General features: G+C 34.1%; 3 protein-coding genes across 3 annotated transcripts in view; 2 read left to right on the top strand and 1 right to left on the bottom strand.

Moving 5' to 3' along the window:
• LOC143051550 (uncharacterized) overlaps nt 1–14,105 on the bottom strand; it is a 576,970-nt gene that overhangs the window by 103,506 nt on the left and 459,359 nt on the right. The window lies entirely within an intron of this gene.
• LOC143051961 (uncharacterized) overlaps nt 1–14,105 on the top strand; it is a 353,125-nt gene that overhangs the window by 39,915 nt on the left and 299,105 nt on the right. The gene's annotated exons all lie outside the window — the stretch shown is intronic.
• The window catches only part of LOC143051962 (uncharacterized), a 467,775-nt gene that overhangs the window by 389,225 nt on the left and 64,445 nt on the right, over nt 1–14,105 (top strand). Inside the window, exons 6-7 of the mRNA XM_076224940.1 lie at nt 296–394; nt 1,714–1,815. Of these exons, the coding sequence (XP_076081055.1) occupies nt 296–394; nt 1,714–1,815 (201 nt within the window). The remainder of the gene's footprint in view (nt 1–295; nt 395–1,713; nt 1,816–14,105) is intronic.

The raw sequence follows: 14,105 nt of genomic DNA, 5'->3' as shown, positions 1-14,105 counted from the left end.
GTGGGGTCTCATTTTAATTGCCTTGTCCAGCTGAGTCCATTGATATAAATATTGTTTATGTTTCTTGAAAAAAGTTTTTTTTTTAACCTGACAGTTCTGATGGAAGTTCTGACATCTCACAATAAAACATGTTGTTTATTTGTTGTTTATGTAGAATATAAATACAAGTGTGACTGGTCATTTTATTCAGTTTTGACCACTGATTCATGAGATATATATTTTGTTTATATTTATTACACAACATTGTCCAGTTTATGACACAAGTTTTGATGTCTGTTATATGTTGATATTACAGTGGGGAGAGACACCATTAATGTGGGCGGCTCGGGGAGGACACCTGGAGGTGGTGACTTTCCTAGTCACTCATGGAAGTCGGTTAGAAGCTACAGACGAGGTAATTAAGAGATAACTGTATTGTATTTGAAGCTTTAAGGACGTCCATCGGTAGTTTTACTGTCGCAAATTGAGTTTACCTGGCGATGCGGAGCGGAGACAGGTAAACGGGTATTTGCGACAGTAAAACTACCGATGGACGTCCTCAAAGCTTCAAATACAATACAGTTATCTCTATTCTAATGCAAAACAAGTTCATAATTAAATTTCAATCATTATTTCAGTGTAAAACCTTCATTAAAGAAAATTCCGCGAAAAGATGTTATCTTCTTTGGTCCCTACACTAAGTGACGTCATAGGAATGCTTCCGGCGTCAAACATAAACACCGTGCGTTTTCTGGCTTCTGTGCCGCTTCAGAATGTAATAAAATTTGTTAAAAGGAAGATTTTTAGGCGCAACAAGTGAGTTTTGTCTTTATTATTGTAGAAATAACATGTCAATACATTGCCAAATTCAAAATGTCGGCTTCCTTAGTTACAGACAAGGAGATAGAGAATTTTACGCTTGCTGTCATCCAATCAGAACCATTGATACAACATAATTGCATTTGAATGATAGATATAATCAACTTACTCTGACCAAACATCACTTTATACAGAATCTACACAAAATCATGTTGTTAATCAGACAGGTTTAATAGACAACAAATATTTGTTAGAATTATATAAAGTGGGGTCTCATTTTATTCGTAACACAGAACTGAATCAGATAGTAAAGGTTTTATTTTGTTTCTTGACGAAAAATTATTTTGTAAACATTTGATTTTAATGAGAAGTTAATGAGAGCAAATTGTGTTTACATCTTTAGTCAGATAATGTTAATTCTACAGATCTAATGTTAAACATCTTTTAAAAAAAAACCAAATACTTGACAGAATTATTTAAAGTGGGGTCTCATTTTTCTTGTCTCTTCGTACTGAATCAGAAAATATTACTCGTTTTAATGTTCCTTGAAAAAGGTATTTTTTTTCAACTTTGATCATTCTACTGAATCAACATAAAATCATGTTGTTAATCAGACATGTTAAATGGACAACAAATACTTGTGAGACTTATATATAGTGAGGGTTGCTATTATTTGACTTGTTACACTTATATAATTAAGAGTTTATTATTTTTTTACCTGTTTTGTTTCACTGAATTAGAAAATATGCATTGAATTTATATATCTTAATCTACCATTTAATAGTTTATATATAAGTATAATTGGATATTTTCTTACCCGATGTTATATTTCTTACATTTGGTAAATTGTTTGACTCCTCTCATGATTTTGTTATCACACACCATTAACATGTTTATATTTTTATATTGTTATAGGATGGACAAACAGCTTTACATCATGCTGCTGAGTTTGGAGGGATTGATGTAACAAAATGTTTAACAGATAAAGGATGCAGTCCTTGGGTGAAAACAAAAGAGGTAACATTCAGTTTTATTCTTATTAGATAGATAGATATTTTATTCTCTAAAAACTAAATACAAGTCAACAGAGAAAGTACAATTACAATATAAATACAAATAACATAGTTGAGGATAAACAGCTGCAGATAAAATATAATAAAGTACAACTTTTAAGTTTATGATGAAATACCTGTATAATAAACAGGTTAAACTAAATATGAAGAAATTAGTTTGTGCTTAACTTTTACATGGAGGGACAAACCTTTTTACTAATACACTTAATGAATGAGCACAGTTTTCTTAAGGAGGCTTGCGGGTACAAGATTTTCAGAAAAAAATTAAACAATAATTTTTCATTACAAATTTCATTTATTACCTTAAAGGGAAATCACTATTTATACTACTAATAATAATTCATTGAAATTTTGCATGTAGACAGATCATACTTATTACGATATTTTAGGCGGAAAAAATTTTGGGGTCACCGATGTTGTTTTCGAGATATGACGTCATTAAAACTTAAAAGAATCGCGTTATACCAAAATATAGAAATAGCGCTCTAAATTGCTTTAAAATGGCAAAATTATTGAAAAACGATTTTAAACTGAAATATCAAATACAGTCAAATGTTATTTGTACCTTAAACACATTTAATTGTCTCTGTTTCCTTATTTTTGGAGGCCTTTGAACATTTCCCGCCATTTTTAATTGCTATTTATAATAGATTTTTCTTGAAATAAAAAAAATCTACTAATGTTTTTCCCTTCAAACTTATGCATAAGTTGCAGCTTCAGGGAAGATTTTAAAAGCATAAATAAAAAAGGGGGGTCACCGATGTTTTAAATCCGTTAAAAAAGGAAATAATCTTATCATCAAATTTTGGCGGGAACTATAAACTTTTCTGTTAACGTTATAGAACGACGTTGCTGGCATTTTGATAACAGCATTTCTTGCAACGCTTGGGCTGAATTAAAATATAATAACTATATCATGATTGGTATTTTGATTATTCATTAATATTTTTAAAAATCTTTTGAATCGTTAAATATAGATACAGTAACATTTTATTGTAAAGTAATTGTCAAAGTTGAAGTCATCTTTAGTATTTCTTAATTGCATTTGTTGTATGGGAAAAACGAATGTTTGTCTCCGATGATGCCGTATTATGCAAATAAGTTTCGGCTTCCAGGTAAAGAATCTTCTATCTCAGAAGACCGAAGGTATCCGTGCTAAAAAGTAACACGTTCCATTTAGACTGCAGACAGGATAATTTCACGAGCTTGTCCATTCGCACCGTGTAGTTAAACCTGAAATGCCGTGTTTAAAATGCCATAAACTCAAAACGTAAATAAAAACTATTTTCGTAAGGAATTAAAAAATGGTTAACATTTCCGTAATTACACAACGCTTCATAAGTCAGTTATTCGAACTGTGGAAACCAATTTTTTGTCTGAGTTCTATCATCCCGCACCCATTTTTCATACATCGTTTCGTGTTCATTGTACATAATATGTTCAGTGTTCATCGCCTGGGTATGAACGCTTTATGTATTACTTATATATATATATGATATTTCCGTTCGATTATTCGCGCAACCTTGGTACGTTATGAGAAACTAGTACAATGCATCTGATAATTCAGTGCTATTACATATTGACAATAAAAGACACATCGTTATATTGATATCAGGAACATATAATGTTCCCAGTTGATATGTAATAAAAAAATCTTTTAACTTATAATAAACGGAACTAGTTTTTTTTTCTTATTCTGTTACATCTTTCCGTGTTTCTGTGGAAAAGTTGATATATTTGATCTAACTCTAGTTTTTTATCAGATGACAAGTGAAGTGTGATAACATTTATAGACATTTTAATGAGTTCGAGTTCCAGTTAGATTTTGAGTTGAAGTTCGAGTATCATTTTGAGTTCGTATATTAACTCGAGTAAGAGTTCTAGATAAAGCTCGAGTTCCGCATAGCCAGAAATTAGTAGTGGTTTTGCTAATTAATATTCATAATATGTAAATGAGAATTGTACCACTTGATAGTACTTTGAACTGGACTGGCTTGATAGGCTTGATATCATTAAAATCTTTAAAACATGGATATTATAAGTTGCCCGTCACAGAGTTCTTATTTACAATCACTTTGATATTTCCATAAAGTTGTCAGGCGGTCAAAATCAAAACAATGAACGCGAATTTAGTGAATTTTTCGTGCTTCGTGAGTTTATTCTTCTTGAAATAGTGACATTTTAATTGTACGTGGGAACCTAGAGTTGAATGACTACACATACAAGGTTTGGACTTGCTTATTCTTTGGAAATTCAAGTTTCATATTTCACCCCGGCAACCTGTTTTTGTAATGACCTTGTAAGCCAATTTTCAACACGAAGTTTGCAAATTTGACGTTTCAGCCATTTTAGCCTGTATTTTACACTGCAATGTTAAAAGCCTCTCGCTTCGATTTTTAAAATAGCTCAGGAACCTGTATTTTTGCAACAACAGTCATTATGTTTCGTTTAAATGGTGTATATTGTTGTGTATATTCATTTTCTGCCCCGGCAACCTGTCTATCACTTAAATTAAAATTAAAACAGACATTTTTTCAAAATTCCCTATCATTTTAATGTAATTTCCGTGACCCGTATCCGATTTCTTTAGTATAATATTCAAATAAGCAAAGTGGCGTTGATTCAGTCTGGATATGCGCTTAGAACTTCCGAGTTATAGTATTACTGTGAGATAGTATGAGAAATTTTGGTAAAAGTTAAAATTTTGAGATCCGATATTTAAGAGAAAGATTGCAATTTCTAGTTTCTGTTGGTGCACCTCTTTTTCTTTGAATGCATATTCTTTTATCACATTTATGTTTCAATATGGTATATATACTTTTGTTTCCCAATACGGATTAATAATAGGTAATTTGAAAATAACTGATTAATTGTGTGTGCCATTTTCAGCACTCTGATATATCATGTTGGCCATTATTTTTAAAGAACCAAGGTATCAAGAGAAAATCAGCTGCCTTTCATATTCCAGTTTAAAAATCGTAAGGGTTCCAAAATAGTTTAAAAAAGTTATTCAGATTTCAAAAACTTTAACCACAGAGTGAATATTTGTGGACGCCGACAGAATGTAGGATCGCTATGTCTCCCTTTTTCGACTAAAGTCGAAGCTCGACAAAAATTGTCCTTTTCAGTCATGATCGGATTCCGACAATCTCTATATGTCACTGTTTTTTGAAAGGCAAGTGATCACATTGAGAGATCTGAACACGCACCTACATCTGAACTACTAGTTTTTGTTTTGTTTTTTTCCCCCGTCTTTTTCTTAATTTTTGCAAATATTTCAGTGGCAAATATTACACGAAATTCAGCACAAAAACATGTTTCTATATGAGTTGAATACTCTTTTACAAGACGGACCCTGGTGTGATGGTTACAGTTTAGCACTCTGAAAGATATGTTACTCTACATACATACAAGTCATGTATTTGTGTGTTAAATATTTCTCTTGTCGGTGACTTGTAAAGCCAAATATACAGTGTGGAACTTTTGTTGTTGTGATCATCAATAGGCATAGTGTATGATATTCTCATATTGCTATGACGTCTAGCGGTCGTATGTTTTAATCTGCTGGTCGTACAGTTTGCTGCATGTAGCTACAGTTTGAAGAAATACAACAACATATATATTTGGTGCTTAAATTATGTAAGCCTTTACAAAGCATTAAAGAAAGATTGAGTATGATTCATTTTATAATACGGTGCTAAATTTTCATTGATTTCGACAGCAAGCAACCGATGTAAAATTTTGTATGTTTCTTACAGTGATTTTTAAATGGCGTTTTTCTTAAATAACGTTTGATATTTCAACAAATATATGATTACTTTACAAATCACTCATGTTCATGTATTTGTGCTCCACCTCCCCAAAAGATAAAAAAAATAGAGGGAAAGAGAGACGTAAGATACCAAAGGAATATTTTAGGAAAGATGGATGACACTTGGATAATTTCTGTCGTCACATGTGAAATAAATAATATTTCAAACACTTCACACATTAACGGCCAGTGGCAAGTTAAATACATATTCAGAACTAGAACATATTGACTTATGAATTTGACCCTGCTTTGTATAACCCGACAGACTAAGCCGGATAAATAAAAATGTGAAATTAAGTTTTGATGAATTGTTTATACATGTAGTATAGAAGACTATATAGTAATGACGTTTCATGTGATATGAGAAAACTTACAGTCGACAGAAACTCCTTGTTCTTGTTAACAACTACAAGTTCTGGAAGCTGTACGCTTACATGCTGTTTCTCTTGGTAATAATATATTGTTATTTTTTTCCGGAAAATATACGCTGAATTCCGCATACCGCATCGCGAAGATACGCTGCCAACAGCTGGGTAACACAGGACGATTGCCCGGATTGTGACAGGATATTCACCGGAACTTTCTTGTTATTTGATAGATTATTTTAATATTTGAATACCTTAGAGATACAAGACTATTTTTTTATGAAAATCTAACAAAAATAGTTTAAAAAATGTATTTTTGAGCAACAAAAAAAATGACCGGACGGATTTCACTCTATGTACGCTTTACGTATATTGAACTGATCGACAAAAAGTAATATCTCTTTTGATTTACAATATTTTTTCATACCACTAAGAAATCTGCGAGATTAATAGTTATCTTATATGAAAATTTAAACTTTATAGTAAAACAAATTAATGTTTTTTTCTACAAAAAAAAAATTTGACAATTTACGTGTTGATTATATTGAACTGATCGACAAAAAGTTTTAATATCTCTTTTGAAATTAGCAACCACTGCGACGGAATCGAAAACGGCGACGTCATAATACGACCACGACACTATAGCGGCGCCGAGAGTGATGCGTATAAACAATAGTGTGATTTCCCTTTAAGTAGTTATTACTTTATCATTATGGTACAAGAATCATTCCAAAAAATCAATTGGTGTGGGCCTCAGGTGACTTTTAAAATGTAGATATCATTTGAAAAGTTCCAAATTATCTCCCTTTTGTGCAAAAATGCCATTTTTGGCATTAAAATTGAAATATCTTTTTTAACTCATTGGTGACCTATATTTTTAGCTCACCTGGCCTAAAAGGCCAAGTGAGCTTTTCTCATCACTTGTCGTCCGTCGTCCTTCGTCGTCGTTAACTTTTACAAAAATCTTCTCCTCTGAAACTACTGGGCCAAATTAAACCAAACTTGACCACAATCATCATTGGGGTATCTAGTTTAAAAAATGTGTCCGGTGACCCGGCCAACCATCCAAGATGGCCGCCATGGCTAAAAATAGAAAAATAGAAGATAGGGGGAAAATGCAGTTTTTGGCTTATAACTCAAAAACCAAAGTATTTAGAGCAAATCTGACATGGGGTAGAATTGTTAAACAGGTGAAGATCTATCTGCCCTGATATTTTCAGATGAATCGGATAACCCGTTATTGGGTTGCTGCCCCTGAATTGATAATTTTAAGGAAATTTTGCTGTTTTTGGTTATTATCTTGAATATTATTATAGATAGAGATAAACTGTAAGCAGCAATAATGTTCACCAAAGTAAGATTTACAAATAAGTCAACGTGACTGAAATGGTCAGTTGACCCCTTTAGGAGTTATTACCCTTTTTAGTCCATTTTTAACCATTTTTTGTAAATCTTAGTTATCTTTTACAAAAATCTTCTCTGAAACTACTGGGACAAATTAATCCAAACTTGGCCACAATCATCATTGGGGTATCTAGTTTAAAAAATGTGTGGCATGACCCGTCCAACCAACCAAGATGGCCGCCATGGCTAAAAATAAAACATAGGGGTAAAATGCAGTTTTTGGCTTATAACTCAAAAACCAAAGCATTTAGAACAAATCTGACAGTGGTAAAAATGTTTATCAGGTCAAGATCTATCTGCCCTGCAATTTTCAGATGAATCGGACATTCCGTTGTTGGGTTACTGCCCCTGAAGTTGTAATTTTAAGGAAATTTTGCTGTTTTTGGTTATTATCTTGAATATTATTATAGATAGAGATAAACTGTAGACAGCAATAATGTTCAGCAAAGTAAGATCTACAAATAAGTCAACATGACCAAAATGGTCAGTTGACCACTTTAGGAGTTATTGCCCTTTATAGTCAATTTTTAACCATTTTTCGTAAATCTTAGTAATCTTTTAGAAAAATCTTCTCCTCTGAAACTACTGGGACAAATTTAACCAAACTTAGCCATAATTGGGGTATCTAGTTAAAAAAATGTGTCCAGTAACTCGGCCAACAAACCAAGATGGCCGACATGGCTAAAAATAGAACATGAGGGTAAAATGCAGTTTTTATATGGCCGCAAATTTTGAAAAAATTTTCGTCGTATATTGCTTTCACGTTGGCGTCGTCGTCTGCGTCGTCGTCGACGTCGTCGTCCGAATACTTTTAGTTTTCGCACTCTAACTTTAGTAAAAGTGAAAAGAAATCTATGAAATTTTAACACAAGGTTTATGACCACAAAAGGAAGGTTGGGATTGATTTTGGGAGTTTTGGTCCCAACATTTTAGGAATTAGGGGCCATTAAGGGCCTAAATAAGCATTTTCTTGGTTTTCGCACTATAACTTTAGTTTAAGTTAACAGAAACTTATGAAATGTTGACACAAGGTTTATGACCACAAAAGAAAGGTTGGGATTGATTTTGGGAGTTTTGGTTCCAACAGTTTAGGAATTAGGGGCCAAAAAAGGACCCAAATAAGCATTATTCTTGGTTTTCGCACAATAACTTTAGTATAAGTGAATAGATATCTATAAAATTTCAACACAAGGTGTATGACCACAAAAGGAAGGTTGGTATTGATTTTTGGAGTTTTGGTCCTAACAGTTTAGGAATAAGGGGCCCAAAGGGTCCAAAATTAAACTTTGTTTGATTTCATCAAAAATTAAATAATTGGGGTTCTTTGATATGCTGAATCTAACTGTGTATGTAGATTCTTAATTTTTGGTCCCGTTTTCAAATTGGTCTACATTAAAGTCCAAAGGGTCCAAAATTAAACTTAGTTTGATTTTAACAAAAATTAAATCCTTGGGGTTCTTTGATATGCTGAATCTGAACGTGTACTTAGATTATTGATTATTGGTCCAGTTTTCAAGTTGGTCCAGTTCGGGGTCCAAAATTAAACTTTTTTTGATTTCATCAACAATTGAATAATTGGGGTTCTTTGATATGCCAAATCTAACTGTGTTAGTAGATTCTTAATTTTTGGTCCCGTTTTCAAATTGGTCTTCATTAAGGTCCAAAGGGTCCAAAATTAAACTAAGTTTGATTTTAACAAAAATTAAATTCTTGGGCTTCTTTGATATGCTGAATCTAAACGTGTACTTAGATTTTTGATTATGGGCCCAGTTTTCTAGTTGGTCCAAACAGGATTCAAAATTATTATATTAAGTATTGTGCAATAGCAAGAAATTTTCAATTGCACAGTATGGTTCAATAGCAAGAAATCTTCAATTGCACAGTATTGCGCAATAGCAAGAAATATCTTATTGCACAATATTGTGAAATAGCAATCAATTTTCAGTTATTTGGAGTTATCTTTCTTTGTCCAGAATAGATATTTGTGCAATAGCAAGATATTTTCAATATTCTTTGAAAATTTGAGTTATCTTTCTTTGTCCAGAATAGTAGTTGAATCAACTTAAATCATTGTTTTATACAATATACAATGTATTTTCACTTTTACTACCAACTGATAAATTAAAACAATCTTTACCATTCAGTGATAAAAAGCACTTTTTTTACATTTTAATATTTTATGATGTATTTAAATGAGCAGTTATTGTTGCAAACTCCATTAGAAATTTGAATTGAGATCAGTTTTGGAATAAGGAAAAGGGGGATGTGAAAACAAAATTGGGGGGGGGGGGTCAATTTTTCTCATTTCATATTTCATAAATAAAAAGAAAATTTCTTCAAACATTTTTTTGAGAGGATTAATATTCAACAGCATAGCGAATTTTTTTTTTTAAGTTCATTAGACCACATTCATTCTGTGTCACCAACCTATGCTGTGTCAACTATTTAATCACAATCCAAATTTAGAGCTGAATCCAGCTTGAATGTTGTGTCCATACTTTCCCCAACCATTCAGGGTTCAACCTCTGCGGTCGTATAAAGCTGCGCCCTGCGGAGCATCTGGTTGGCTTATAACTCGAAAACCAAAGCATTAAGAGCAAATCTTACAGGAAGTAAAATTGTTGATCAGGTCACGATCTATCTGCCCTGGAATTTTCAGATGAATCGGATAATCGGTTGTTAGGTTGCTGCCCCTGAATTGGTAATTTTGAGGAAATTTTGCTGATTTTTTTGTTATGTTGAATATTATTATAGATAGAGATAAACTGTTAACAGCAATAATGTACAGCAAAGTAAGAACTAAAAATAAGTCACTATGACCAAAATAGTCAATTGACCCCCTAAGGAGTTATTGTCCTTCATAGTCAATTTTTAACAATTTTCTTAAAATTTGAAGATTTTCAATAACATTTTCCACAGAAAGTACTGTTATAGATAGAGATAATTTTAAGCAGCAAGAATGTTTAGTAAAGTAAGATCTACAAACACATCACCATCACCAAAACACAATTTTGTCATGAATCCATCTGTGTCCATTGTTCAATATTCACATAGACCAAGGTGAGCGACACAGGCTCTTTAGAGCCTCTAGTTTTTGGTTGTTTTCGAAAAATCTGTACATAAACTAAATAACTGTAAAATTTAAGCGATTTCTGTAATTTAGTTCTTTTTTTATTTCGATATTACAACTATTTTCCCTATTAGGTCAACAGAAAAAAGGACATTAACAAAAATGTATGCTTCTTTCGAAGGCAGATTATGAGCGTAAATGAACGGTGACCTCATTTTTCTTTTAAATTAAACAAATGATTCAGACCCGTGAGCCCCCTTAAAACTGATTGTTTTTTGTCGAGCTTGCGACTTTAATCTCAGAAAGCTCGGCATAGGGATACTGATCAAGCAGTGGCGGCGGCGTTAGCTAACTTCTTAAAAGCTTTATATCTTAGAAGGTGGTAGACCTGGATGCTTCATATTTTGTATATGGATGCCTCATTGGACGAAGTTTCCGCCAGTCACATTTCCAATGTCCTTGACCTCATTTCATGGTTCAGTGACTACTTGAAAAAAAATTGTTTTTGTAATGTTAAATTCTCTTTTATAAGTAATAGTATAACTATATTTGGTATGTGCGTATCTTGCAAGGTCCTCATGCCCGTCAGACAGTTTTCCCTTGACCTTGACCTCATTTCATGGATCAGTGAACATTCAACAAGGTTAAGTTTTGGTGGTCAAGTCCATATCTCAGATACTATTGGAAGGACTGTAAGGTGTACATGTCCAACTGGCAGGTGTCATCTGACCTTGACCTCATTTTCATGGTTCAGTGGTTATAGTTAAGTGTTTGTGTTTTGGTCTGTTTTTCTTATATTGTAGGCAATAGGTCTACTATATTTGGTGTATGGAATGATTGTAAAGTGTACATGTCTAGCTGGCAGGTGTCAACTGACCTTGACCACATTTTCATGGTTGAATGGTCAAATATAAAAAAGAAGATGTGGTATGATTGCCAATGAAACAACTGTCCACAAGAGACCAAAATGACACAGACATTAACCGTACGGCCTTCAACAATAAGCAGACCCCATACTGCATAGTCCGCTATAAAAGGCCCGGATAAGACAATGTAAAACAATTCAAACGAGAAAACTTACTGCCTTATTTATATAAATAAATGAACGAAAAGTTAAGTTTTTGAGTTTTGGTCTTTTTTTCTAATACTACACAATGTATATACAATAGGTCAACTATATTTGGTGTATGGAAATATTTTATGATCAATATGTCAGTCGCGTAGGTTTTATTTGACCTTGACCTCATTTTCAGGGTTCATTGCTCAGTGTTAAGTTTAACTATAAGCAATAGGTCAACTATATTTGTTGTATGGAAGAACACACCCTACACCAATCCTAAACTACTGACACAACTACCATCTCATCATACTCCAACAACACACCCTACATCAATCATAACCTACTGACACAACTACCATCTCATCATACTCTACCAACACACCCTACATCAATCCTAAATACTGACACAACTACAATCTCATCATACTCTATCAACACACAGTACACCTATCCTTAACTACTGACACAACAACCATCTCATCATACTCTACCAACACACCCTACATCAAACAAATACTACTGACACAACTACCATCTCATCATACTCCACCAACACACCCTACATCAATCATAACCTACTGACACAACTACCATCTCATCATACTCTACCAACACACCCTACATCAATCCTAAATACTGACACAACTACAATCTCATCATACTCTACCAACACACTGTACACCTATCCTTAACTACTGACACAACAACCATCTCATCATACTCTACCAACACACCCTACATCAAACAAATACTACTGACACAACTACCATCTCATCATACTCAACCAACACATCCTACATCAATCATATACTACTGACATGACTACCATCTCATCATAATCTACCAACACACCCTACATCAATCATATACTACTGACATGACTACCATCTCATCATAATCTACCAACACACCCTATATCAATCCTAAACTACTGACACAACTACCATCAAAGCATACTCTACCAACACACCTTACATCAATCAAATACTACTGACACAACTACCATCTCATCATACTCCACCCACACACCCTACATCAATCATATACTACTGACACAACTACCATCTCATCATACGCCACAAACACACCCTACCCCAATCCTACACTACTGAAAACTACCATCTTATCATACTCCACAAACCCACCTAACACCAATCCTACACTACTGATACAACTACCATCTCATCATACTCTGCCAACACACTTAACACCAATCATACCCTTTTGACACAACTACCATCTCATCATACATCACCAACACACCTCACACCAATCCTACACTACTGACACAACTACCATCTCGTCATACATCACCAACACACCTAACACCAATCCTACACTACCAACAACTACCATCTCATCATACTCTGCCAACACACTTAACACCAATTATACACTACTGACACAACTACCATCTCATCATACATCACCAACACACCTAACACCAATCCTACACTACTAACACAACTACCATCTCATCATACTGCACCAACACACCTTACACCAATCATACACTACTGACACAACTACCATCTCATCATACTCCACCAACACACCTAACACCAATCATACACTACTGACACAACTACCATCTTATCATACTCCACAAACCCACCTAACACCAATCCTACACTACTGATACAACTACCATCTCATCATACTCTGCCAACACACTTAACACCAATCATACCCTTTTGACACAACTACCATCTCATCATACATCACCAACACACCTCACACCAATCCTACACTACTGACACAACTACCATCTCGTCATACATCACCAACACACCTAACACCAATCCTACACTACCAACAACTACCATCTCATCATACTCTGCCAACACACTTAACACCAATTATACACTACTGACACAACTACCATCTCATCATACATCACCAACACACCTAACACCAATCCTACACTACTGACACAACTACCATCTCATCATACTGCGCCAACACACCTTACACCAATCATACACTACTGACACAACTACCATCAAAGCATACTCTACCAACACACCTTACATCAAATACTACTGACACAACTACCATCTCATCATACTCCACCCACACACCCTACATCAATCATATACTACTGACACAACTACCATCTCATCATACGCCACAAACACACCCTACACCAATCCTACACTACTGATACAACTACCATCTCATCATACTCTGCCAACACACTTAACACCAATCATACCCTTCTGACACAACTACCATCTCGTCACACATCACCAACACACCTAACACCAATCCTACACTACTAACAACTACCATCTCATCATACTCCACCAACACCTAACACCAATCCTACACTACTGACACAACTACCATCTCACCATACTGCACCAACACACCTTACACCAATCATACACTACTGACACAACTACCATCTCATCATACTCCATCAACATACCTAACACCAATCATACACTACTGACACAACTACCATCTTATCATACTCCACCAACACACCTAACACCAATCATACACTACTAACACACCAATA

This window comes from Mytilus galloprovincialis, chromosome 11 (genome assembly GCF_965363235.1).
Source record: "Mytilus galloprovincialis chromosome 11, xbMytGall1.hap1.1, whole genome shotgun sequence".
In the NCBI taxonomy this organism is placed as follows: domain Eukaryota; kingdom Metazoa; phylum Mollusca; class Bivalvia; order Mytilida; family Mytilidae; genus Mytilus; species Mytilus galloprovincialis.
The sequence above is the reverse complement of the archived record's forward strand: the minus strand, read 5'-3'. Positions and strand labels throughout refer to the sequence as shown.